At 38.6% G+C, this 24,194-nt stretch overlaps 1 protein-coding gene across 1 annotated transcript in view; it reads left to right on the forward strand.

The window, feature by feature from the left end:
- Positions 1-23,959, forward strand: part of LOC107286682 (arf-GAP with GTPase, ANK repeat and PH domain-containing protein 1-like) — a 53,531-nt gene extending 29,572 nt beyond the window's left edge. Inside the window, exons 4-6 of the mRNA XM_015815080.1 lie at positions 4,232-4,359; positions 17,629-17,784; positions 23,840-23,959. Of these exons, the coding sequence (XP_015670566.1) occupies positions 4,232-4,359; positions 17,629-17,784; positions 23,840-23,959 (404 nt within the window). The remainder of the gene's footprint in view (positions 1-4,231; positions 4,360-17,628; positions 17,785-23,839) is intronic.
- The last annotated feature ends 235 nt before the right edge of the window (positions 23,960-24,194 follow it).

A 24,194-nucleotide genomic window follows, 5' to 3' on the forward strand; every position in this document is an offset into this window, starting at 1 on the left:
AGATCCGGGTGATTCCGGATCTCCCCTCCTTCCGCCGCGCCCTCAAGACATGGCTATTCAAGTTAGCAGGACTGGCCTAAGGGTTATTTTAATTTGGTTTTAAAATAATTTAAAATGAATTTTCGGTTTTAGAGTAATGTTTCATTTTAATTGGCATGTTGAGTTTGGCATTTTTGTATTTGTGTATTTGTTTTTGAATAGTTGTAAGCCGCCCTGAGTCCGCAGGGAGAAGGGCGGGGTAGAAATATAATTAATAATAATAATAAATAATAGACCTTAGTCACATAAAACTTCATAAGAAAAAACAGTATTTTGAATTGGTGTCAACTTATTGGCAATTAATGTAGTATCACACACAGTCGAAGCTCTTGCCTGCTAACATCTTGGCCATTTTGTTTTGTACTGGCTGAAACTTCTAGGTCATTTTCAAAGTCAGCTAACATATAGAAGCAAAGAGGGTATGACCTGCCATCTGTTTTTCTTCTTCATCTACTTTCTTCGTTTTTTTTTAATATAAAATTTTATTGATTTTCTATTTTTACAAATAGATTTTTGTAGATTTTACAAATCATAGTTGCTTAATAAACAATGTGTTGTCTGGATTCATTTTTTACTTAACAATACATATTAAAAGTATGTCTTTTTTATTTGTTCTTCAATATCGCTCTGTCAGTTTTTACACATTCTGGCATTTTCTTAATCCCTTCTTCAAGTGATGTTTCTTCACTTTTCAAACACTAAACAAATGCAATTCTTTCTGGTATTAATACATATAACATACATACAACATTAAATATATGCTTCTTCGTCATATTTTTCTAATATTATATCTACTAACAATAGTTCTAAATTATAACATCTTTTCTATCCAGTTCATATCTCAATTTTATTTGCAATTAAAATCACCTTATTAAGCCAATAACCTGTTTTCTTGACTCTTATTTCCATTTTGTTTTCCCTTCAGTATTCAAAATATCTTTATAAATTGCAATTTTCTCAACAGTAATTACATTAAGGTGAGTAAAAGCTTCCCTTATTGAGAGCCATCCTGTTGTTTTCATGTTTCCCATCTCATAGAAAAGTACACCATCCTAAATATAAATCATATATTTCTAAATATGATAATCGTTTAATAATAATAACAATAACAACAACTATAACTATATTGTCACTTTGAATGTATACCAATCGGCATACCTCAAAATGAAATTTCGTTGCATACAGCTCTGAAAGGGCCACCACCTCCGATATACACTCCTTGTTCATGGCCAGCTCAAGTTATAGATCTTCCATTTTAGTCTCTAGGGAGCGAACGATGGCAAACAGGACAGATGGAAACGGAGCTCCATGTGGATTAGCCCTCAAATTAGCTTGTATTTCTGCACGACAACCTCACCTCCTTTCCTTTTTCTGATCCTGTCTCTTCCACCTTTTCCTTAAAGAGGCCTTGCTCCTTTTCGCTCCTGGAGCATGCTGCTGTTGCCACCAACTCCTCCAAAAGCCTCTCTCCCTTCCTCTGGGCCTGCCGACAGCCTCATCCAGTTCCTTTGCTCCATAAGCCCCGGGACCTCTCCTTCTCTGCCTCCTTTGGAAACAGCCCTTATATGCAATAGAATCTGTTACTGGGCCAACAGTCAGATCTTGCTGCCGGCAGAACAATTTCAAACAGTGCCAACAACTTTTAACGGTCTCAACCAACAGTTCCGAAACAGCTAGAAACTCACCATGCCAGCAAAGATTGTCAGTCGTATGTTAGTTCCACCACGTTGCTCAAATCCATTAAAACCTTCCTGATCATGTGGCCTACATCCCTTAATATCCCTCCCAAAACTTTTCACCTTTGAGAGCCAATGCAACCGTAGCCGATCCAGGTGCTGCCATCTTAGAACTCTAACTTAACTCTAAACTCTAATATCTAGAGGTTATCTGTTTCTAGCCATATTCAAGCACCTGTTTGATAATATAGGGCCCCATCCAATGGATCAAGTTGTCTATTTTCTTTAGTCTAACTCTAGCTTTCTTCCTTTGCCAGATAGGTTTCCAAATCCGTGTATTTAAATTGTCAAAGAATTTTTCCTCTATTTTTATGGGTACTCTTTGTAGTGTGGAAGGCCATTTAAGTAAGATATTTCTGAGGGGGAGTTCAACCCAATCATATTCATTGAAAAGCTCCAACTTTCCTCCTCCCTCAGCTTTTATTTTCTTGTTTCCCAGTTTCTAACACTTCTTCTAAAGGCTCCATAATCTGTTATTTGCAGTTGTCTTCCTTATTTTCAAGTACATTCTGAGATCTTGAGGGATGGTGTGCCTTTTCCATTTCCAGTATCTCTAAGTCTTCAGTATTTTTTTTTTGTCTGTGCCAGTCTGTAGTTTCCTTCCTTTATATACTCTGTCTTTGGATCAGTTTCTTCTATTCTATTCTCTATTTTCTGGGTTCCTTGTTCATTCTTTATAGTCATTTTCTGGGGATTCCCTAGTTTTGATTTTAAATGAAGAACTTGCTTATTTATCTTATTCAGATTCTCTTTAGTCTCTTCGTGGTTTCTTCTTGAGTCTTCTTTATGTGACTCAATTGCCTCTTGAATTGATTGCAATATAAATTGCATTTCCTTCTGGAAGTTATTAGTTCTTTGTCTCTGGTGTACCAGATTGGGGGCTTCAGAGACAGATACTTGGGGTGGTTTTTTACCACTTTTAGCTAAGTGTGGATCATTCATTTTTGTTCCCTCCCTCTATTTGTATTTCCCAGGTGCTAGTCTTGTTTAACAGGACCAATCTTATAATCAATACAATAATATACAATTTAAATTTAGATTTAGGTTTAAAATAATCTCATATAGTTCTTATAATATTTATGTGTAGCCTTTATAATCAAATAAGTTCCAAAATATAGGTCCACCATCAACAAGGGTTTTTTGTCACAACTGTTCTGTCCAGGAATCCAAAAATTTCAGTCAGCCAATGATTGTAATCCACAGTGTCCAGCCACCTTACAGTCAATCCTTTAGTCTCCCCCCGGTAAAAAATAACCAAGAGGCAGAAAGTCAAAGGTTAAAGTTCAGTCCTTTTTTGTAATCCTAGATAGTCAGCAAAGAACTTCCACCAAGCAAAGAATAGTCCAAAATATTTTTCTCCATTGCCAGCTGTTCTCTGTTGAGCTAAAAGCTTGACTGAAGATCAAAGAAGCTAGGTGTTTATCTATGTCTGGACATTGTGACAGATCCGCTCTAGCCACAACAAGCTTGATGCTGTACCTCTATACCACCACTAGATGTCCTCAGATGTCTATTTTCCAACACTTAAGGCAAACAATTATTTCCGCTTTAAAGTTTCTTGAATTTCACCCCAATATTCTTTCCAAAGAGAAAACCCTTATCAGTTTTCTCAATTCTAAAGTTTGTCAATGCACTGTCTTTGTAGTACTTCCACTTTGGTATTATATTCTTCTTTGTTTTTGTCCCCAAGAAAAGTTCACCCACTGCTTTTACTTTCGTCTTTGTTATCATGATGTATTAAACTATACTTTCTATTTTGTTTAATTTTATTGTACATTGCCCAGAGTCAATTTAAAGTCAGATGATACCTAAATTGCAAAGATTAAATTACTGTTGCCAGAGCTTCATGGTCAAGATGGCGCCCATATATTTTATTTATTTATTTATTAAATTTATATATCTCTATCTTGTCAGAAGTGAGTCTGGGTGGTATACAACATTCAAAATCATGCTATAAAACAATTGTTATAAACAATATAAAAATATAAACCATTATAATTTTAAAATATCATTAAAAATTAAAAACTAATATATAGCACTCATGCCTTTGTTAAGCTACTATTTTTGGCTGAGACGTCTACAATAGGTCATTAAAAGGAAAAATTGTATAACTTAATTCCTATAATATCAAGTTGTAGGATTGCATTCTGTAAAAAATACAAATTATTTTTTTCAGTTTGGAGAATTTTTTTTTGAAACAAAAGATTCCTGTAACATTTCTTAAAACAAGAAGAAATTAGCATCAGACTTTTTCATATTTATTTTCTAAAAGTTCATATTATATTTAAAGGACTTTTTCTACACAAACTAAATGGCCAGTTACAAAAAGCACAGTGATAAGTTTCCTAGCTTGGAGATACATCATTCCAATTTACATTATTGATTAGATTGGGAAATTGTTACCCAGTAATTCCAGAGGTAGAAACATATGTAATATTATTATTTTATCTTTACAGTGGCACAGAAGATTATTTCAACCAGAAAAAAACAGCAGCTTTCAATAGGTCCTTGCAAATCATTACCAAATTCTCCAAGCCACTCATCAGTATGTTCAACCCAGGTCTCTGCAGTACATATTAGCCAGGTATGGAATTGCATTCATTTATTTTACTGGTAGATGAAGATTGGGTATAAGTACTTTTTGTGATTCTGACAATGGATATTTTCACTTCTCCATTGAATGGCTTGAACTACTGTTCTTGTTACCTGATTTGAATTAACATTTTATTTGTAAGTGGTTTATATCTAAATTATTATCATTGTTAAAAATCATCAGAAATATTCCTGAAGTGGGATACATTGATTTTGCCTTGAGATTCATACAGTAGGTAAAACTGAGACAAAGTGGAATGATTCCTAGAATTAAATACAGTAATTTAAAAATACAATTTGATTAAAAGGATTTCATGCAACAGAAAGAGAAGAATTGCTGAACTATATATTAAAAGGTCCATAGTAGCTGCAAATCATAGAATTCTGCAGTTGGAAGGGATCATTTTTGCCACTGAGTTCAGTGCTAGAATCCAGATTGAAACCTGTGTAATCTATGAATGATAGCATCAGCTTGAGATTTCAGTAAAAAGAAACCCACCATCTCTCTGGGTGATTGCCTGCACTCTTGAGCTCTTGTTACTATTAAAAATTACTCTAACTCAAACCCATTTTTCTGTATCCTTCTGTCTGGAACAAGAGAATTCTTCAACATGAGTTTTCATATATCTGACGAATTTTAACATCCCTCCCCTCCACCCTGTCCCAATTATCTTTTCTTAAGGCTAAATCTATCCAGACCATTCTATTTTTCAGAATCCTTCATAAAACATTGTGCCCAGAACTGCACACAATATTCAAGACAGGATCTAATTTAAAAAAACCAGAAGTGAGTGAAATAATTATATGATAAAGCAATGCAACAAAAGGTGTACTAAAGAATAGAAATTATTATAGAAATTATAGAAAGCCTTGTGCTTTCCTTTTTAACTAATCTCAGCTCTCCTTTTTTTCCCTTCATTGTTGTCCTCTTCTATCTCTTTCCCTTCTTGAACCAATTGCCCCTTTTAAACAATTACTTCAACTTTATATAAGCAAATAAGTTACCATTCACATAATACCAATGTTCACAAAGTAGGAGAAAAATACATTATTCTATGTAATCATATCATGAGCTGAAAAAGAGGCAAAAAAGCAGTAACAACATAGTGAAATTAAAGGAATCTTCCAGAATTTCACAACAGCCATCTAATTTATACATATTAACAAGGTATTAGCCTAATTAATTAACCCTTCTCATACATGTAGGGTTGCTTAACCTAACAATGACTTTGTCATGGTTCCGACAGATGAAACCCATCAAAAGAACTTCGAGGCAAAATTCTTCCTTGAACATTTATTCGAGAAACAAAGTATTAGCACTACATAGTTGAACCCAAAAACTAAATTCCCTTCCCCCAGATACAAAGTAAAAAAGTACAATTCCCACCCCCAATAAACTGTCATAGAACATATTCTCCAATTAGCTTCAAGCGCAGGCTTTCTCCTCAGCTCCTCAGCCCGCCAAAATGTTATCAGCTCATCCTTGAATGCCCGCAGCAGCATTATTATTATGGCTAGCTGAGCTTACATCCCACACACACCCCTGCTGCACCTGAATTCTTAAAGTAAGAAAAGCATGTTAAAGGAGAAGAGAAAATGGCTGCATTTTCATCAGTTGTCAAAGCAGGAACATCCAATGTTAGCAGCGTTGACATCTGCCCCCCCTTACAAAAAGGACAAATCCTGCAATTCAAACAAAATCATAGGTTAGGGCAGGGGTAGGCAACCCAAAGCACTCAAAGAGCCACTTGGACCCGTTTCCCACTGAAAACAAAACACTGGGAGCCGCAAATATTTTACCTTTATGATATATATATATCATAAAGGTAAAAAAGGATATATGCAGTGTTATCTTCATTTTAGATGTCAAAAGGGTCTCTCTGTCTCTGTCTCTCTCCCCCCCCCCTCTCTCTCCCTCTCTCCGATCTTCTGCTTACCTGGCAAGCTGGCTTCAAGCTGTTCTCCAACAAGCTCAGGGGTAGGAAACCTCGGCTCTTTTATGACTCATGGACTTCAACTCCCAGAATTCCTGAGTCAGCATAGCTGGGCTAGCTAGCTCTCTCCTGCCCTTCCTGCTTCCTGCAGAGACGCAGCAAAGGGAGGAGCTCCGCCCAATAAGCTTTTCAGCTCCTCCGAGAACACCGTGTGAGTCCACTCTCTTTTTTACACACAAACACAGAGAGAGAGAGAGAGAAAAAAGGGAAGGCAAGTGCCTCTCTCTGTCTCTGTCTCTGCAAATGACAGAGGAGGCTGGGAGCCGCAGGGGAAGGGACCTAGGTACTTCGGTCCTAACCTCTTATTAGGTAACTTAAGTCATAAATATTTTCTGGATAAATAAACTTTTCCCCCAACTTGGAATGATCTTTGGGGAGCCCTCTTTTCATCTGCTTGCTTTTTATACATCTCAGAAGCCTTTTTCAGAGAGATTTTTGTGTTTTTCCTTACCTCCTCCCGCCCCCTCACCAACTGGTCAAGCGTTTGGGAAGTAGAAGGTCCTTGAGGATATTCGGGTATTGGGTTGAACTCTTTTCCTGTGGCAACATTAAAAGGCGTAAAATTGGTGCTGCTGTGGACAGAGTTATTATAAGCCACCTCTGCGAAAGGGAGGAGGTCATTCCAGTTCGTTTGCTGATAGTCCACATAGCATCTGAGATACTGCTCCACCATTGAGTTCGCCGATTCAGCCGCCCCATTTGTAGACAGGTGAAAAGCCAACGACAGTCCTTGTGAGGAGCCAATTAACTTGAGAAAACCTCTCCAGAATCTGGCCGTAAACTGCACCCCCCAGTCCGAGATTATTCGTTTTGGCGCACCGTGCAGTCTATAGATATGCTTCAAAAACATCTTGGTTAGTTGTTGGGCTGACGGGAGTCCTTTGCAGGCGATGAAATGAGCCTACTTTGAAAATAGATCTATCACAGTCCAAATCACCGTATTCCCCCTACTTTCAGGTAATTTCACTATAAAATCCATAGCAATTGGGAAGGGTCCGCCACCGGTTGTAATAGTCCAGGGGTTTTCCCCGGAATTCTTTTCATGGTGGCATACACAGCACAGCTCTTGACATAGTTCTCTATGTCCCGTTTCAGACCTGGCCACCAAAATTGCTGACGAACCAGATGCAGTGTTTTTAAATATCCAAAGCGTCCAGCTTCTTTCACATCATGACCGTGCTGGAGAGCATTGAGGCGGAGGGTTTCAGGCAAATACAACTTCCCCCCCTTTGTAAGCCAAATCATCCCTGCACATCAAGGAGGTTTAATTTTCTTTGAACCATCGATCGTTGAGGAGTTCCTGTTTTAATTTCCTCACCCCAGGGTCATCGGGGTTTGGGACTTTCAAAGATGGGTCTCTCCTTAGCGTTAGTTGAGAAGCAGCTTGCGGTGTAGATATAATTGCTTCATTAACCTCTTCATGCTGGCTTTTATATTGAGATAATCTGGATAAAGCATCAGCTAAAAAGTCCCCCGTCCCCCGGTATGTACTTCAGGGTGAAGTTAAATTGGTTAAAGTATTGTGTCCACCATACTTGTTTCGGGGACAGCTTGTGGGGAGTTTTCAGTGCCTCTATGTTTTTGTGATCAGTCCATACCTCGAAAGGCACTTTGCTCCCTTCTAGATAGTGTCGCCAGTTTAATAGAGCCCAACAAATTGCGAAGGCTTCTGCGATGACCCAGGGCCCCGAACGGAGGCAAAGCAATTAGCTAGTCAGAATAATTGTCTTTGTAAGCACTGCCAACGTTCACCCAACAGTCCCCCCATATGCTGGCACAAGTTCAATAAAACAGTCAACGGAGTTCAACAGTTCTTTAAAGTAAAACAGATAACAAACAAAGTATGATTTTTTCAACGCCCAGCTTGCCTGTAATCTGCAAACTGCAAAACTGAAGACAGCAAAAAAAACTCAGCAGGAAACAAACTTGATCCAAGATACAAAGAGTCCAGGTACAAGAGCTCACATCACAAGAGTTCACGTTTGTTCCCGGCAAATGCCCCACCCCACAGCGTCTCCTTAAATGCCTACTCCCCAGGTGTGCCTTGTAAAGTAGGGCATGACGCTCTCTTCCCGAGCAAGTGAGCCTGCCTCCGTTGTTCCCTCTCCTCTCTACTCTCCTTACTCTGGGATCTGGTGGGGAGGGGCCTTGCTCCTCGCCTGAGCTCTGCCTTCCCTGTTCCAAACTTGAAGGGCCCTGGCCTGCTTCAGCCTGTTCCTCCCCACAGTCCTCCAAAGCCACAGACACCCCCTCCTGGGCCTCAACAGGGAACTCCATGTCGTCCTCAGAGTCAGGCTCGGACGGAGGCATGACAGCTTCCTTCTCCCACACTGCCCACCTTCTCTCGCAGTTGGTGAACTTTTCTGAGGTGTAGGCACAGGGCTGTAGGACTTCATCATGGTTCTTTTGCAATAATACAGCTCTGACAGCCACGTCGCTGGCATCGACTTGACTCACAAAGGATTTCCCCGGACAAGGATGCTTTAGGACTGGCTCGACCGCAAATAGTCTTTTCAAATTCTCAAAAGCAGTTTAACAGTTCATAGTCCATGCTAGCGGCTGGCCCAATCACAGCTTTCCCCCCCTTTGCCTGTTTTCAATAAGTCCATGAGGGGTAAAGCAATTTTGGCAAAGGAGGGATGAACTGTTGGTAAAAGTTGGTGAATCCCAGAAAGCTTTGAAGCTGTTTGCGAGTCTTTGGGGGTTGCCATTTGATTACGGCTTTCACTTTAGTAGGATCCATTTCAATGCCCGCACTGGAAATTCTGTAGCCAAGATAATCTAGTTGGGTCTGATGGAACTCACACTTTGATAGTTTAACATATAGTTTGGCATTCAACAACTTCTTTAACACTTCTCGCACTAGTTTTACATGGTCAGGATATATCAGGATATCATCAAGATACACCAAAAATCCTTTGTATAAATGATCATGTAGTACCTGGTTGATCAGCTGCATGAAGACAGCTGGAGCCCCCTGTAGTCCAAATGGCATGACTTTAAATTGATAGTTCCCCATGGGACAGTTAAAAGCAGTTTTCCATTCATTTCCTTCTCTTATTCTTACTTGGTAATATGCTTCTCTCAGGTCCAATTTAGTGAAGACACTCCCCTTCACCAGGTGGGTTAGTAAGTCCTTCAGGAGAGGGAGGGGGTATTCTCTATGCTCACAGCATTTAACCCTTTATAGTCTACGCAGAGACGAAACGACCCATCTTTTTTCTCTTTAAATAACACTGGAGCTCCCACCTGAGATTTGGCCTGTTCAATAAGTCCTCTTGCTAGGTTCTTGTTCACATACTGCTGCAGTTCATCCATTTCGAGGGGGGGTCATGGCGTACATCCTTGGCCGTGGGAGTTTAGTTCCCAGTAACAGTTCAATGGTGCAATCATTGGGCCGGTGGGAAGGCAGGGTGTAGCATTCTTTTTCACTAAACACCTCTGCTAGATCCCGGTATTCGCTGGGGATGAGTGGCTTGCCTAGTTGAGACAGGGTGGCTATCTTTGCTAACTCGGTAGACGGCCTAAACTCTCCAGTAATGTCGGCTGAATTAAGTGGGGGGCTTGGGCCCTATAGGTAATCTCACAGTCCTCATCCCCCTTTCCCACCAAATAAACGATTTCCATTTGTCCAACCAGGCTAGCCCTAGAATCACTGCCTCAGTCATCTTCGGAGCCACCATGAAGCGAATGAACTCCCAATGTTCACCTATTTCTAAGGTTCCTCCCATTAAAGAGCCATTGGCTTGCTCAAATTTCACAGGTTTGGAGAGCAATCTTGCTTGTATACCCAGTTTAAGGGCAAGTGGCAAGCTAATAATGCACCGGGAGCACCCTGAGTCCACTTGCACTTTCAAATGTACTCGTGCACCCATCTTGGGGACTATGAGTTTGGCTGCAAGAGAAAAAGGTGGAACGGGTCGACTCACCATCGGGTTATTATTATTATTATTATTATTATTATTATTATTATTATTATTATTATTATTATTATTATTATTATTATTATTATTAAATTATTATTATTATTATTAAATTAGATTTATATCCCGCCCTTCTCCTTGCGGACTCAGGGCGGGTTGTTCTCTCCTTTGTCGTCGCTGTCGTAGGAGGGCAGAGCGGTGGCAGGTCCAGCTTGGGCCTCAACGCTCTCGTGAATGGGCGACGTAACCTGGGTGACAGGTTCTTGCGTGATCCAGTTTGACTTTTCTTTCGCCAGCTGCTGGACTGGTTTCTTCCTTGCCAGTGGTCCCGATCTGCTCTGCTGTTGGGGGTATGGGACCGGGCAGCTCGCTGCTCAGTGTCCTTGTTGCCCACCTCTGAATCATTTGATTGGTGGACCAGCAGGTGGTCTGGGGGGCTCCATGGCTGCGATGGCTGGAAGCTTATGGGGGTGGTGGTCATCTGGTTTGTTCTGGTTTCTGCCCAGCTTCCTGAGGTGTTGGCTTCTTATAATGAGCCAGCTCAACATCAAATCTTACTGCTGCCTAGTACCACTCCAGCAACAGGTTAGGGACAGCTTGATAGACGCAGGCCTGGGAAAGGTGATCGTCTAGTCCCTCCTTGAAGTGGTGCATTAGGGACTGTTCAGCCACCTTTCTATTCAACCTGCTACCTTACGAAATTCTCGTACGTATTCCAAAGCAGGTCTGCCATCTTGTTTTATCTTATGTATTTGTTTCTCCGCTTTGAGGGCTGTGGATGGGTCCCTGCTATGGCTGTTACACCCCCAGTGGATGCCGACATCCCAATGGTGGCTGCGGCATCCCCAGTAGCTGCAGGCCCCCCAGCGGTTGCTGCACATTCAGGGGCTGTTGCCACCCCCACTGCTGCTGCACTCCCAACGGCTGCTGACCTCCTGGTGGCAGTGTGGCATCCCCAGTTGCTGCAAGCCTCCAAGCGGTCCTGGTAGCGGTTGCTGCAGCATCCCCAGTTGCTGCAGGCCCCCCAGCGGTTGCTGCAGATTCAGAGGTTGCTGCCAACCCCACTGTTGCTGCGCTCCCACCTGTAGCTGGCCTCCCGTTGGTGGCTGCGGCATCCCCAGTTGATGTAGGCCTCCCAGCGGTTGTTGCACATTCAGGGGCTGGTACCAGCCCCACTCCTCTGGCGCTCCCACCTGTGACTGACCTCCCAGTGGCAGTGGCTGTGGCATCCCCAATTGTTGCAGGGGCCCCAGCGGCTGCGGTGTTCTCACCTGTTGCTGCCCAGCCAAAAGCTCGTGCAGCTGTTACATTATATCATGTTGAATGGTCATATCTGAGTCTTCCCCCTACATAGGCTTTGGGCTTGGGTGGTGCCGAAGGTGAAGCTCTGGACTGTGTGACTGATGGTAGTGACGGTCAGGGCTTTCACGGTACCTGTGGAGTTCTGGGCTTCTAGAGGAGCGATGATATCTTGGGCCTCTGTGTTCAGAGTGGCAGCCGGGACTGTTCCTCCTTGCAGGGCTGGAGGTCAATGTTGGTGGCTTTAAAGACAGGGAAGCTGCTTGTAGTCAATAGGTGGAGCTGGGGCTTCTTTTAGGCATGGATTGGCATTTGCTCTGCCGATCATCGTGAATCACTTGCATGGGAAGAATGAGAGGGTTTCTCCCCGCTCTTCATCTCTAGCCCCTCAAACCTCTCCACCAACTTCTCCATTGATTGGCTACGGGCTGCCGACAGGTACTTCCACTCTCCGGAGTCCTCAGTAGTCTTCAATTTCTTGATTCTCCAGTGCCCCGGGGAACGTGATTCTCAAGAGGTTCCCTCTTGCAAATCAACTTTGGTCGCTTTTGAAGAACTTGCTTTCGGCAGGGTTGTCTCGAGGAGCTTGGAGTCTCCACTGGGCAGGGTCCACTCCGATGACCAGAGCACCTCTCCCATTTTGGGTCTTGCCCCCAGCTGTAAGGCCTGAGAAGATTCCTTCTCCTCCGGTGCACTGGCTTGCTCTCCCTCCACTGAGGATGTAGCCATGACCGGGGTGCTGGATCCAGGAACTTCTTCCTTCTCCATGTTGAGATCTTCCCCGAGTCTTTGTCAGTCTATCCCTCGAGTTAGGGACAGTGACTGGAGCTCAGGACCCTAAGGCGGTTAAGATAGAAAATGTTAGTTTTTGGGTTAATGTCATGGTTCCAATAGATGAAACCCATCAAAAGAACTTCGAGGCAAAATTCTTCCTTAAAGAACATTTATTCGAGAAACAAAGTATCAGCACTACATAGTTGAACCCAAAAACTAAATTCCCTTCCCCAGGATACAAAGTAACAAAGTACAATTCCCACCCCCAATAAACTGTCATAAAACACATTCTCCAATTAGCTTCAAGCGCAGGCTTTCTCCTCAGCCCGCCAAAACGTTATCAGTTCATTTCCCTGTCCTATATTTATGCATTTGAATGCTGTTCTTTTAAATTTCATTCTACTATTTTTGGCTAATTTCTCCAGCTTATAAAGATTGAGAGGTCCTTGGTGCTCTCTGAACTTGCTTGTTTTCTTGCAGACATTTCATTACCCAAACTAGGTAACATTGTCAGTGCTAGTAAGGAGTGCAATTTGCTGTCAGTTTTATATTCCGGTCGCTTGCCTGTCAGTATTGGTGGAGGTGGTTTTAGAGATTCTTTGATTGGGGTGTTTGCTGTTGGCTTCTTTGGCAGTTTCTTGATTTGGGTATTGTTTACTTGATTGTTGGTCTGATGTTAATCTATGCTGATCTGGATGTTGATTGCTGGCGGAGAGGTGTTTGGGTCTTTTTGTTACTTTTTGGGCTGGGTGATAGTCTCTTTTGCATAGTCTATAGATGTTGTTAATGTCTATGTGTCTATTGATGGCTTATTTGTCAGAGTGCCAGGCTTCTAGACATTCCCTGGTGTTTTTGGTGTCTCTAGTTGGTGTTCGTGGATGCTTTCTGCCAGTCTTCTGCCTGTTTGTCCTACATAGTGGTTGTTGCAGTCCTTACAACCACTGCAACAACCACTATGTAGGACAAACAGGCAGAAGACTGGCAGAATGCATCCACAAACACCAACTAGAGACACCAAAAACACCAGAGAATGTCTATAAGTGGTTGTTGCAGTCCTTACATTGCATGTTGTAATGTTTTACAACATACAGTGTAAGGACTACAACAACCACTATGTAAGACAAACAGGCCGAAGACTGGCATAACACATCCACAAACAGAAGACATGATGAAAATTCTTTAGTTTCAACACTTATAGACAGATTTAACCATAGCTTCAATTTGGAAAATATGAGAATCCTAGACCAAGCCAAGTCCAAAAATGCCAGGGAATTTCTAGAAGCCTGACACTCTGACAAATCAGAAGCTGCGAGCTCTGCAGAAACTAAAATAGTTTATTTGGGGATTTGAAGGCTCCTAGTTTAATATAACTTAAGTTTCTAGATGTTTGGTGAGAGGGATAGGAGCAGTATTATTATAGGTGCTAGTGTGAGTGGGAGTAGAGGGGTTTTTTTGTGTGCAATTAGTATAATTGTTAAAGCTCAGAAATTAACATGGGAGTTGGTTATGATTTAGATAATGGTGCCTTTTGAATAGAAGCCCGATAGGAAGGGCATACCTATTAATGAAAGGCTGGCAATGGTAGTGAATGATGAAGTTATTGGTGTGGTTTTTAGGAGGTTGCCTGTTATTCGGACATCTTGTTCGTTATTTAGACTATGAATAAATGAGCCAGAGCATAGAAAAAGAAGTGTTTTAAAGAAAGAGTGTATGGTTATATGGGAGAAAGGCTAGGGTGGGTTGGTTTAATCCTAGCATTGTTATTATTAAGCTTAGTTGGCTTGTGGTTGATAATGCGATGATTTTTTTAATATTGTGTTGTGTGATTGCTGCGGCATGGTTGTTGTTGCTCCAAGGATTAAGCAAGCTGTTTTATGACATGGCTGTTGTGTAAGATGGGGTGAAGTCAAATTAGTAAAAAGACCCCTGCCACAACCATAGTGCTTGAGTGAAGTAAGGCTGATAACCCTAATCCTAACCCAAATCAGCATATATTAACTCCAAGGTTAAGATCAGACCAACAATCAAGTAAACAATACCCCAATCAAGAAACTGCAAAAGAAGCCAACAGCAAACAGCCTAACCAACACTGACAGGGAACCACTAGAATATAAACTGACAACAAACTGTCTTACTAGCACTGATGATGTTATCTAGTTTGGGTAAAGAAACATTTGCTAGAAAACAAGCAAGCTCAGAGAGCACCAACAATTCATATCAACTCTGAGCTACAAATATTCTCCTTTATTAGTACTATAAAGATTGTTTTGAATATTATTTCTTACTCACCTAAAATCTGTATTTTTGATAAACATTCCCTGCCCTCTTCAACAAAACTGTTAATAAAAATAACGAAGAGTTGACCATCCAAGATTATCTTTTATAGCCTCTTTTCAGTATAATGTCAAATTAGCAAACATTGCTTTTTGAACACGATTTTATGTTTCTACTTGCTTGTCATGCCATTAAACCCACATTAATTAAATTACTATCATTATCCATAGTACTTTGTCAAAGGCTTAGCTGAAATCAAGGTATATTATGTCTGCAATATTCCCAAGAGGGCATTTTTGGGGTAGGCACCAGGCTAGAAACAAATAATGAGCTGGTCCTATCTTAGATATAAAACCAGTGGGGTGACCTTGGGCCAGTCACTCTCTCAGACCTAAGAAGAAGGCTTGGGCAAAGCATTTCCGAAAATCTTGCCAAGAAACTGAAACATCTTGTATAGACAATCACCAGGAATCAATGCTAACTTGAACACACACACACAGAAAAGTATTCCCATAATTTTTAAGGATATTACTAAGAAAAGAATAAATGTAATGAGATTCTTTATTGTGCCTGCTTTAACATAAGTGGAGGAATTAATAAAATCCAAGTTGTTTAAAAACAGACTTTTAAATTGGCTTGAAAATGTTAAATAATATTAATCAAAAATTACTCATGAAATGGGGTGCCACAGGATTCATTGTTATTACTCTTAAATGTTTGGAAGAACAGAGGTAATATTTATTTATCACATTTTCAACTCACATAAAAGAACATAAAACCTAGAAAACAGAAACAAAATTCTTAACAGTCTGAAAACTGGGCTGGAAATATCAGAATAAAATTTAATAAAGAGAAATGCGAAGTTCTTTACTTGAACCAAAAGAAGCCTAGAAACACCATAAGAATAATAATGAGTATTAATGGTTATCAGATCATAAACTGAATGTGAATCAGTAACCTGACTGCTAAAAAGGCAAATGCAGTTTTAGGTTGCATTGATAGAAACAATTTCCAAATCATAAATAATAGCAGTTGTATTCAGTATGTTAGTTACTATTTCATGTTTGAGTAACAAAATTTAATATTCAAAAAAATGAAATAATTGCAGAGAAGCGAAATTGAGATAACCCGGGAATTTAAAACTAAGTTTGATCAGGTAAATTCCCTTCTCTTTAATTTCTATATAAATTATTTAGTTATATGTCTATATAACAGAGAATATCATTCTCTCTGAGGAAAGTTTTCTTTAATTCCCTATGTGTGTATGATGCAGTTACTCTATCATTACTTATCACTGGAATGCAACGAGAACTAAAGATGCTTATTAACTATGCTTAACAAACTATTTACCTTTAATTATAAAGAAGACAAAAGTCTCCACTTTGGCAATTAAAAAATAATATCCTACTATGGGATCATGATGATGGGAACATGATCAAATAAAGGTGAGTTCTTCAAGCTCAGTAGGGCATATGTAAAGCATTCTCCATAGTGAATCCAACAGTCTCTAGATTCTACTATCAAAGAAGTGGCTGTTAACAACCTTAATATTTATGGACCAAATAGTTACCCTTGTTTCAGATAAATATATGGTCCTCAATGGAAATAAAATGTAAATGGCAATGTTCCTGCTAATTATATATTCATAACCACTGTAGAATAATGGATGTGAGTTACTGGAAAACAATGTCCTCTTATTATTTTTTTAATGTAGCAGTTCGATAGAGGAAACAATTAACAGAGGGGTAGTGGCTCCTCTTTATAGGATGTGTTCAAATAGAAGTTAGAAAGCCATAAGCTTCAATTTGGATTACTCTACTGATGGATGTGATGGCCAAATACCCCTGTCTAGTTCTATGAAGACTTGAGGACTTTCCCTGTAATTTCCTCTTTTATTTTTCTGTGTATGGCATATAGTTTACCACTCTGACTACATGAGAACTAATATATGAAGGAATTATTTATTAATGTATGTAGTGGTGAAGTAGCTTATATGTCTCAGTGACAGTATGAGCTATGCCTTTAGGAATGTACACATTCCCAGAAAGGTCATTCAAAAGCAGGAGTGTCAAACTGCTGGGCCAGATGCGTCACGACGAAACCGTGCCCACCCCATTGCCGGCAATGGGGAAAAAGCTCCAATACATTGTGTGACGTAACGTGACATTGCGAGTTTGACATGTCTGTTCAAAAGGATCAGACCAAGGGTGATGCACTGGAGAAGGAAATGGCATAAAAGACACAGAATAATTAAGATCAGATAGAACTATGTTCCCCCTGCCCCAAACACTGGGATAGAATGGGACTGGGTCTGAGTGATTGTTGTTTACTGGACAGTATTACCTTATGGTGCTGGCAATTGTTTTTTGTATAGTGTTTTTTATTGTTTTTTATTGCTGTTGATGTGAGCTATCAAGAGTTATGGCTATGAATGAATAAAGGGTATCAGTTTATTTAGTCATTCAATTCTGGGGTTATAATTGAGTGCTGACTTCAACATGCTATTGTCCACAATAATGGCTACTCCATTTCTCCAGTACTTTTCTTGTCCACAGAAGAAGATGCTATTTTTCTGATGTGATCCATTTTAGGCAATTTTAGATTGCAGATTCTAAGAGTATCAGTACTTCAGTTTGGGTATTTTTATGTTAACAACATGAAGTTTTCCTTAGTTCACAGTTCTGACATTCCATGTACAAATGGTATACATGTATCTGCTGTATCAGAATTTGTTTTACCTTTGGTCGCATCAGCTAGGCGGCCTTACATGAAATAGAGGGAAAGGGAAAGAAATATGAAAATCAACTTAAGAGGAATATTGACGGAAACAATCTTGGCTTAAAGATTGCCTTTTAATTCCAAGAATTTAGTGAAGGAGAGCGATAATGTTCTCTTTATACAGAAATTCTATATATATTTAAAAATCCTGTGTTGTAGTAGGAGATACAATCAAGAAATTGGTTTTCTTTCTGCTAAAATGAATTTTAATCATTGCAGACCAGTAATGGAGGAGGGAGTTTAAGTGATTATTCTTCCTCTGTCCCATCTACTCCAAGCACCAGTCAGAAGGAACTACGAATTGATGTTCCACCTACTACTAATACTCCAACACCCGTTCGTAAGCAGTCCAAGCGCCGGTCCAATCTTTTTACAGTGAGTTGACAAAAAGATATTTGATTTCTGTTACCACTGATGTCAACAAATGACTCTGCTTGTTTGATCATGTTACTCTAATCAATTAATCAATAAGCTAACTTCAAAAACCATCTTTGAAGACTGGCTTCTCCTTCCCTGTAGTTAAGAATAACCTCAGTTTGGATGTGATAAAAACATCTAAATTCCATTTTTTCTTATTTTGTATGATCTTTATCATGGTTCTGGGATGCATTGAAATGTATATAGAGTGAGGGAAAACAGTAGTTAATTCATACTAACAGTAGTTAATTCAGTGCTACATATTCTACCTTTGAAGCAACATAATCTTGTTTTCAGGAATTAGCAGCACTTGGCCCCAGTGATGAGAAAAAGATTGGCTGCTAGGNGCTGCTAGGTATTACAGATTAGGGACTTGTTCTTAAAGATTGTCAATTAATCAAATTACACTTTCTACTATTCTTTTGTATGGAAGACAGTTCCCTGTGTCTTCTATGGGAGACAGTACCATGTGTCTGCAAATGAAGTCAATTATTCCAAATAGAACTTACTGGGACAAAAACAATTAACATGGTTTGACATCTTCTAAGGTGATTCCTGCTCCTTTTTTGTTTCACATGTGGCTTAAACATACAGACATGACTGTGGAAAACTAATTGAGGACTAATTGACTGAGAAGGGACATTGCATATTAAACCTTTTAGCTGATGAGTATGTGTTGAGTTTTGAGCATTTCTAGAAAAAGATTGATTGGTTTTGAGCATTTCTAGAGAATTATTCATGTTCCTAGAATAAAGCTCTAACAGCACGAGTGCAGTATAAATGAGTTTCAGATGAGAGCTTAAAAATACCTCTTGAATTTGGGAGGAACCAATTTTCTACAGTTAGTACACATGGAGAGAGATACTGCAAGTGAACTGCTAGTTGGAAATAGCATTTTTTTATAGCCTACATTGTTACATGTGTCCAGAAAACTCTTACGTTGGTTTGCTCATTTTGCCTGCATCTCAACATGGGCAAGTCTGCAGTTGTTTGCAATCTTCTCCACTTACAGATAATTTTCCAATTTTCCAATAATTCATGTCCATTTGTTAGGCAATCTTTTTGAATACCTTCTCAGTTTCATGGGCATGTATAAAACTTCTTTCTGAAGGCCTCAGAGAGCTAGGTATGGTAATACCATACACATCAACAATAAAGAGCACATCCAACTAAATATTTGAAGTTTCAATCAGACAGGTTATCAAATTCTTATCTAATAATATTTTAATCATGTCCTAGTGCATTGGATTCTAATCATAAGTAGTTGAGATAGTAATCAGTATAGGGGTTATTTACTTTTCCTGCATGAGAAACTTGCATTTATATTTATTTTAGTTGCACAATGTTTTATCCCCCTTTTCAGTATTGCTGAAATGAAGGATTAAATATTTGTATGTGGAAATATGTGGAAAAAGTCAAACATTTTAATGGGGTGTAGTTAGTTTTTCATACAATTGCATAATTAAATGGTTACCCAGAAGTGTGTATATTCATATTAGATTTCAAAAGAGAAAACTTTCTAAAACTGAAGAGCTTGGTTTAAAAAAAATGAAGACAAAGGATGATACAGTGAAGCAGTATTTATTTGCTATGTAATTTTATCTTAATCCACTAGATGTCATTGGAAGTCAAAGAATATAGCATAAGTGAGGCAAACAGAAAGGATGACATTTAAAACTATACTTTTTTATTCAGACTTGTTTAAGAATTTTTGGAAATAATGTACATTGAGGTTCAATATTTCATGGGGCTTCAATGAAGGGAGAATTAGATGAGAGACATGGATTCTTCTAAACAAATTTCTATCTATAATGCAGCATACTGGTTTTGCAGAGATACTGTTAAATTTTAGAATTAAATTTGGTAGTTCTAAAAAGAAAAACAAATACAGTAAAATGAGGTACATTTGAAATAATAAGAAACATCAGAAAATAAGACATTGACTTTTTGTACTAGCTTTGAAATATCAAGGTTCTGTTTTGCATATTGTAAGAAAATATTATCATAGTCATTATTCTTTTATTTGAATAAAATATTATAGCACAGTAAAACTGATGAGAAATTTTATAAAAAATTCTGTTTTCTGGCTTGTTCAGTTTTTGTCAGCAGTACCAGAATTGTCAAGGGCTTCAAAATTTCAGTCTTTTGCAATGGCACTAGCTGTATGTAAGGACCCACCCCACTTTGCACCTTAAGAAGACAGAACTCTTGGAATATTTCTTCCAACAGGCATCTTTATTAAGAGAAACTGGTGGCAGGCGTTGTAGACAGGACTTGGGGTCCAAGCCCTACGGTTCAACGTTTTAAGGGGTCCCCAGCAGCCCCATCCCACCCCACCATCCTTCTAGCGACAATCCCAGGCATTGCATTTCCACCCCCCTTTTTCCTCACTGCCGGTGGAAAGGAGACTTCAGAGGGGATTAGATGAAAGCTGATAGCCCCATTGTTATTGATGAGTCCTTTTGGTGGTATCCACATTCAGTCCCTTTGAAGTTGTACCGAAGGAAGTGAGGGCCATAAAACCCCTTGTTCACCCCCCTTCCCCTTCCTCATATGACAGAATCCAGAGAGGGCAGAAATGGGGTTTTCCATAGTTGATAACTAGAGATGAAATATGATTGGATTCTGACACTGTATTAACCTGATATATTAACAAAAAAGAAATATTAAGAAATACTATTTTTCTAAGAATTTATAAATACTGTCATCAGTTTTTATAGATTCTTAGAAAAAATAGTATTTCTTAATTATTGTTTTGTAAATACAGTTTTGAATAGTCAAAGTGGCATCATTTGCTTAGATATTTGTCATTTGCCTTCTGAAAACTTAACAAAAATTAAATTATAATTAAGCAATTTGAAACAATCCATACAACACAGCATTATGTAGAGGAACTTAGTAATAACCATGGTATGAAATACTGTTAAGGAGGGATTGAAGAAATGATTATACAGTGCAGAGATTGAGTGGAAGGGTGAGAAATGACCACAGAATAACCCCATCTTGCTTTTGTTAGTTTAATATAGGACAGGGAGAAGCTTGTACAACTTTCAAGATTATATTGTTTTACCTTATTCTAACAAAGCAATATTCCTGGAATCACTGTGGTTTCTGTCTCTTGACTGAGCCTACTTTAAATAGTAGGCTGCATTTAATAGTAGAATATTAGTATTAAAATAATGGAACTGAAAGGTAATGGTAAAAAGGAATAATATTCTGATAGTTGTCTCTTGCTAAATAGTGTTTTCTGCCTGGGGAGAATTATGGCTTAATTCCTTAGATATTAAAATTGAATACCCTAATACCTCCTTTTATTTATTAAAAATAGTTGATACTAGGTTCACCATGCAAAGACTTTTTACTTGGCTTGGCAAGGCAGCTTTTATTTAAGGCAAAGAAATGATGTGATTTTCCTCAGTGAGGTACTTTGAGTTGCTTCAAAGCTTTAACTGTCTATTGCAGGGGTGTCAAACTGCCGGCTCGCGGGCCGGTTGCATCATGCGCAGGCCGCGCCCACCTCAGCTCCGGCAATGCAAAAAAAGTCGCGATATGTTGTGACATGTCATGTGACGTGGCGAGTTTGACACCTGTGGTCTATTAGAATTGCTGGAGAAGGCAAAACTGCTGCTTTACTCTCTTTGAAGAAAGGGGGAGGCAGGCTCACTGCAAACTTCAAAAAGGTGCTCTATATTAGCAATAATTGAAACAAGTCATCTTTTGGAAGAACTGCAAAAACATATTTTCCATATCTAGTTACGTATATGGTGGTTTAATTGAGTTCAAGAATAGTAATAATTATTTTTTTATTCTTGTGAGTTATTTTACAGGCATGAGTTATGTCAAATATTCTATTCTGTATTGATACTGATCCAGTTGTACTTATTATGAATACACTTTTTCTGATATATATTAAGTTATAGAGAAAATATTCTTATCTATTCCAAAATTTTAAAAAACCCTCTTGAAACATGATTATGTATGCTGCTTCAGCCAATAATTTTTGAGGTATACAAAAGTCATTGCTTCCTAGCATACATTATTTTATAACATCATAATGTAGAAGACAATAAGTAGTAATTATAGCAGCAGCTACAAAAATATTTTTTTATCATAACGGATATAAAAATAACTGTGCAAATGAAAGTACTATTCCCCAAATTTTACAGCCATGGCTAAAACATAATGTTGGTTATATATGACACAAGGCTGTAAACAGGAAACATGAACCAATTCTGCTTATAATATTTACATTCTTAATTTTCCAGGTGTGAGAGGTATGTCGTGTGTGTGTGTGTCTGTATGTGAAAATAAAAAAGATAAAATGCTTGCTGTCAAATAGATACAATAATTCCATCAAATAATTTTGAGTAAGTGATTTTGACAGCTTTATGGGGAAAGTTTATACTGTAATATCTGATTTAATAATTTTGAAATCAGTAAAGTCAAAATCATCACTGAGAAAATCACTGTAGATCAAACATGTCCAACTCGTGGCGTCACGTGATGTCGTGCAACGTATCGAGACGGTTTTGCCATTGCCGGCAATGGGGTGGGCGCGGCTTCCGGATGATGCGTCCGGCCCATGGGCTGGCAGTTTGACACCCCTGCAGATTGAAGGTGATTTTAGAGTGAACTTTTATTATTCAAAAAAACCCTTATTAAAATATTCAGAACTGTCACTCTGAAATTTTTTGCTAATATTTTGTTTCCTCTTTAAAGAGATGCTGTTCTAGTGACAGTATTATAAGGGAAATATTTTTTTTAAACCAAAAAAGATGACTAATAAAAACATAAGAAGGCTCAAGCATCATATTGATTTGATTTCTTAATTTAACAGAAATTGGGAGTATGATCATTCAACATGACTGTCTAAAGCTTTAGCTAAGTAGCCCTATGGATTAATCCAGACAGAGTAATGCAAGCTGCTGGTTCCTAAAGGAATGCATTAGTTCAATACATAAAATGTAAACATAATTCTTAAGATGTGTGTGTAATGGGAGTATTATATTGGGAGTATTTTGTTGTTCAGAAGGCCAATTCCTTTTCTCTTAATTCATTCTCAGAAGTATGAAGATAGTTTTGCTTGGCATTCAGATATGTATTTCTAATGTGGATTTTTGAAGGCACACTCTGAATGTATTGTAGAAAATATCTGTGGTTTCATATCATTTGTGTTTTAGTAGCATTCAGCTCTGTGCTGGATATCACTGGCACATACACCTCATATATCATTTATGACTTGAAAGCCACATGAAAATGTTTCTCCATTTTCAGTATTGTGTGAGTAATGTTCCCACTGAAAACTAATGGAGTGAAGTTGTCAGTATAGTTATTAAGGAGGATGACTTCATAATAAAATAAATCTGTCACTTCAAGCTTTACTTAGCTGACAATAATAGAGGAGGATATGAAGTTCTCTTTAGATAGGATTATATGTATTTGTTGCACAGCAGTGAGAAAATAAGCAAGGCAATTTTTGCCACATAATTTGAAAAGGGATGCTATTTTTTTAATCTAATCAGATAAGGTAGTTGTTCATTCTTAAAAGATGTTATTGCATTTTATTATGTCCATGACATCTGTTATTGAAGAAAGTATGCCTAAAAGAGTTAACTAGTATTTCTATTTTTTATACTTAGTCAAAGCAGCTTGGTTTTCTTAGTGTTGGTTTGATTTTGATGCTATCATCTGAAAGTAGTAAAGAAGAAAAATTAAATTCTAATCAAGATAATCCATAAACACTGCTGAGTTAATAGCTTTTTAAAATCTAATCAAATGATAATAAAGTATGTACAGATATATAAGAAATTTCCAGTGTGAAAAGATACACAGTTTGTTGGGCATTTTTAAATCCCTATTGTATTAAAGAGTTAAAGTATTTATATATGTGTGTATGAGTGAGAGAGAGAAAGAGAGGGAGAGACATTTTATAAATATAACATTTACAATTTAATATGTGAATGTGGAAAAATGAATTAATGTATTAAGAGTATTTATTTTGCTTTTACCATAGTCTCGGAAAGGGAGTGACCCAGACAAAGAGAAGAAAGGATTGGCGAACAGAGCAGATAGTATTGGAAGCGGTCGTGCAATCCCAATTAAACAGGTACAACCTGTGTATATGTGTGAATGATTTCCTGTACTTTGAGGCACACCTTAGGTCTTAAACACCATGATGCTTGACTACCATGCCAAGATTTGTTTGATATGCTGTGGTGATGAATGTTGAAGTCACTCACTTGACATCAATTAGAAGAGGTTCCTATGTGAATTAAAATAAGATCATTAGAATAAGAAGAGGGAAAATGTGACAACAGGCCTAATGAAGTGCAGTCTGCCAGCCTGCATATGGAGTGTGCTTCTAGGCT

The sequence above is a fragment of the Protobothrops mucrosquamatus genome, unplaced genomic scaffold, assembly GCF_001527695.2.
Source record: "Protobothrops mucrosquamatus isolate PMUCROS unplaced genomic scaffold, P.Mucros_1.0 scaffold312, whole genome shotgun sequence".
Classification (NCBI taxonomy): Eukaryota; Metazoa; Chordata; class Lepidosauria; order Squamata; family Viperidae; genus Protobothrops; species Protobothrops mucrosquamatus.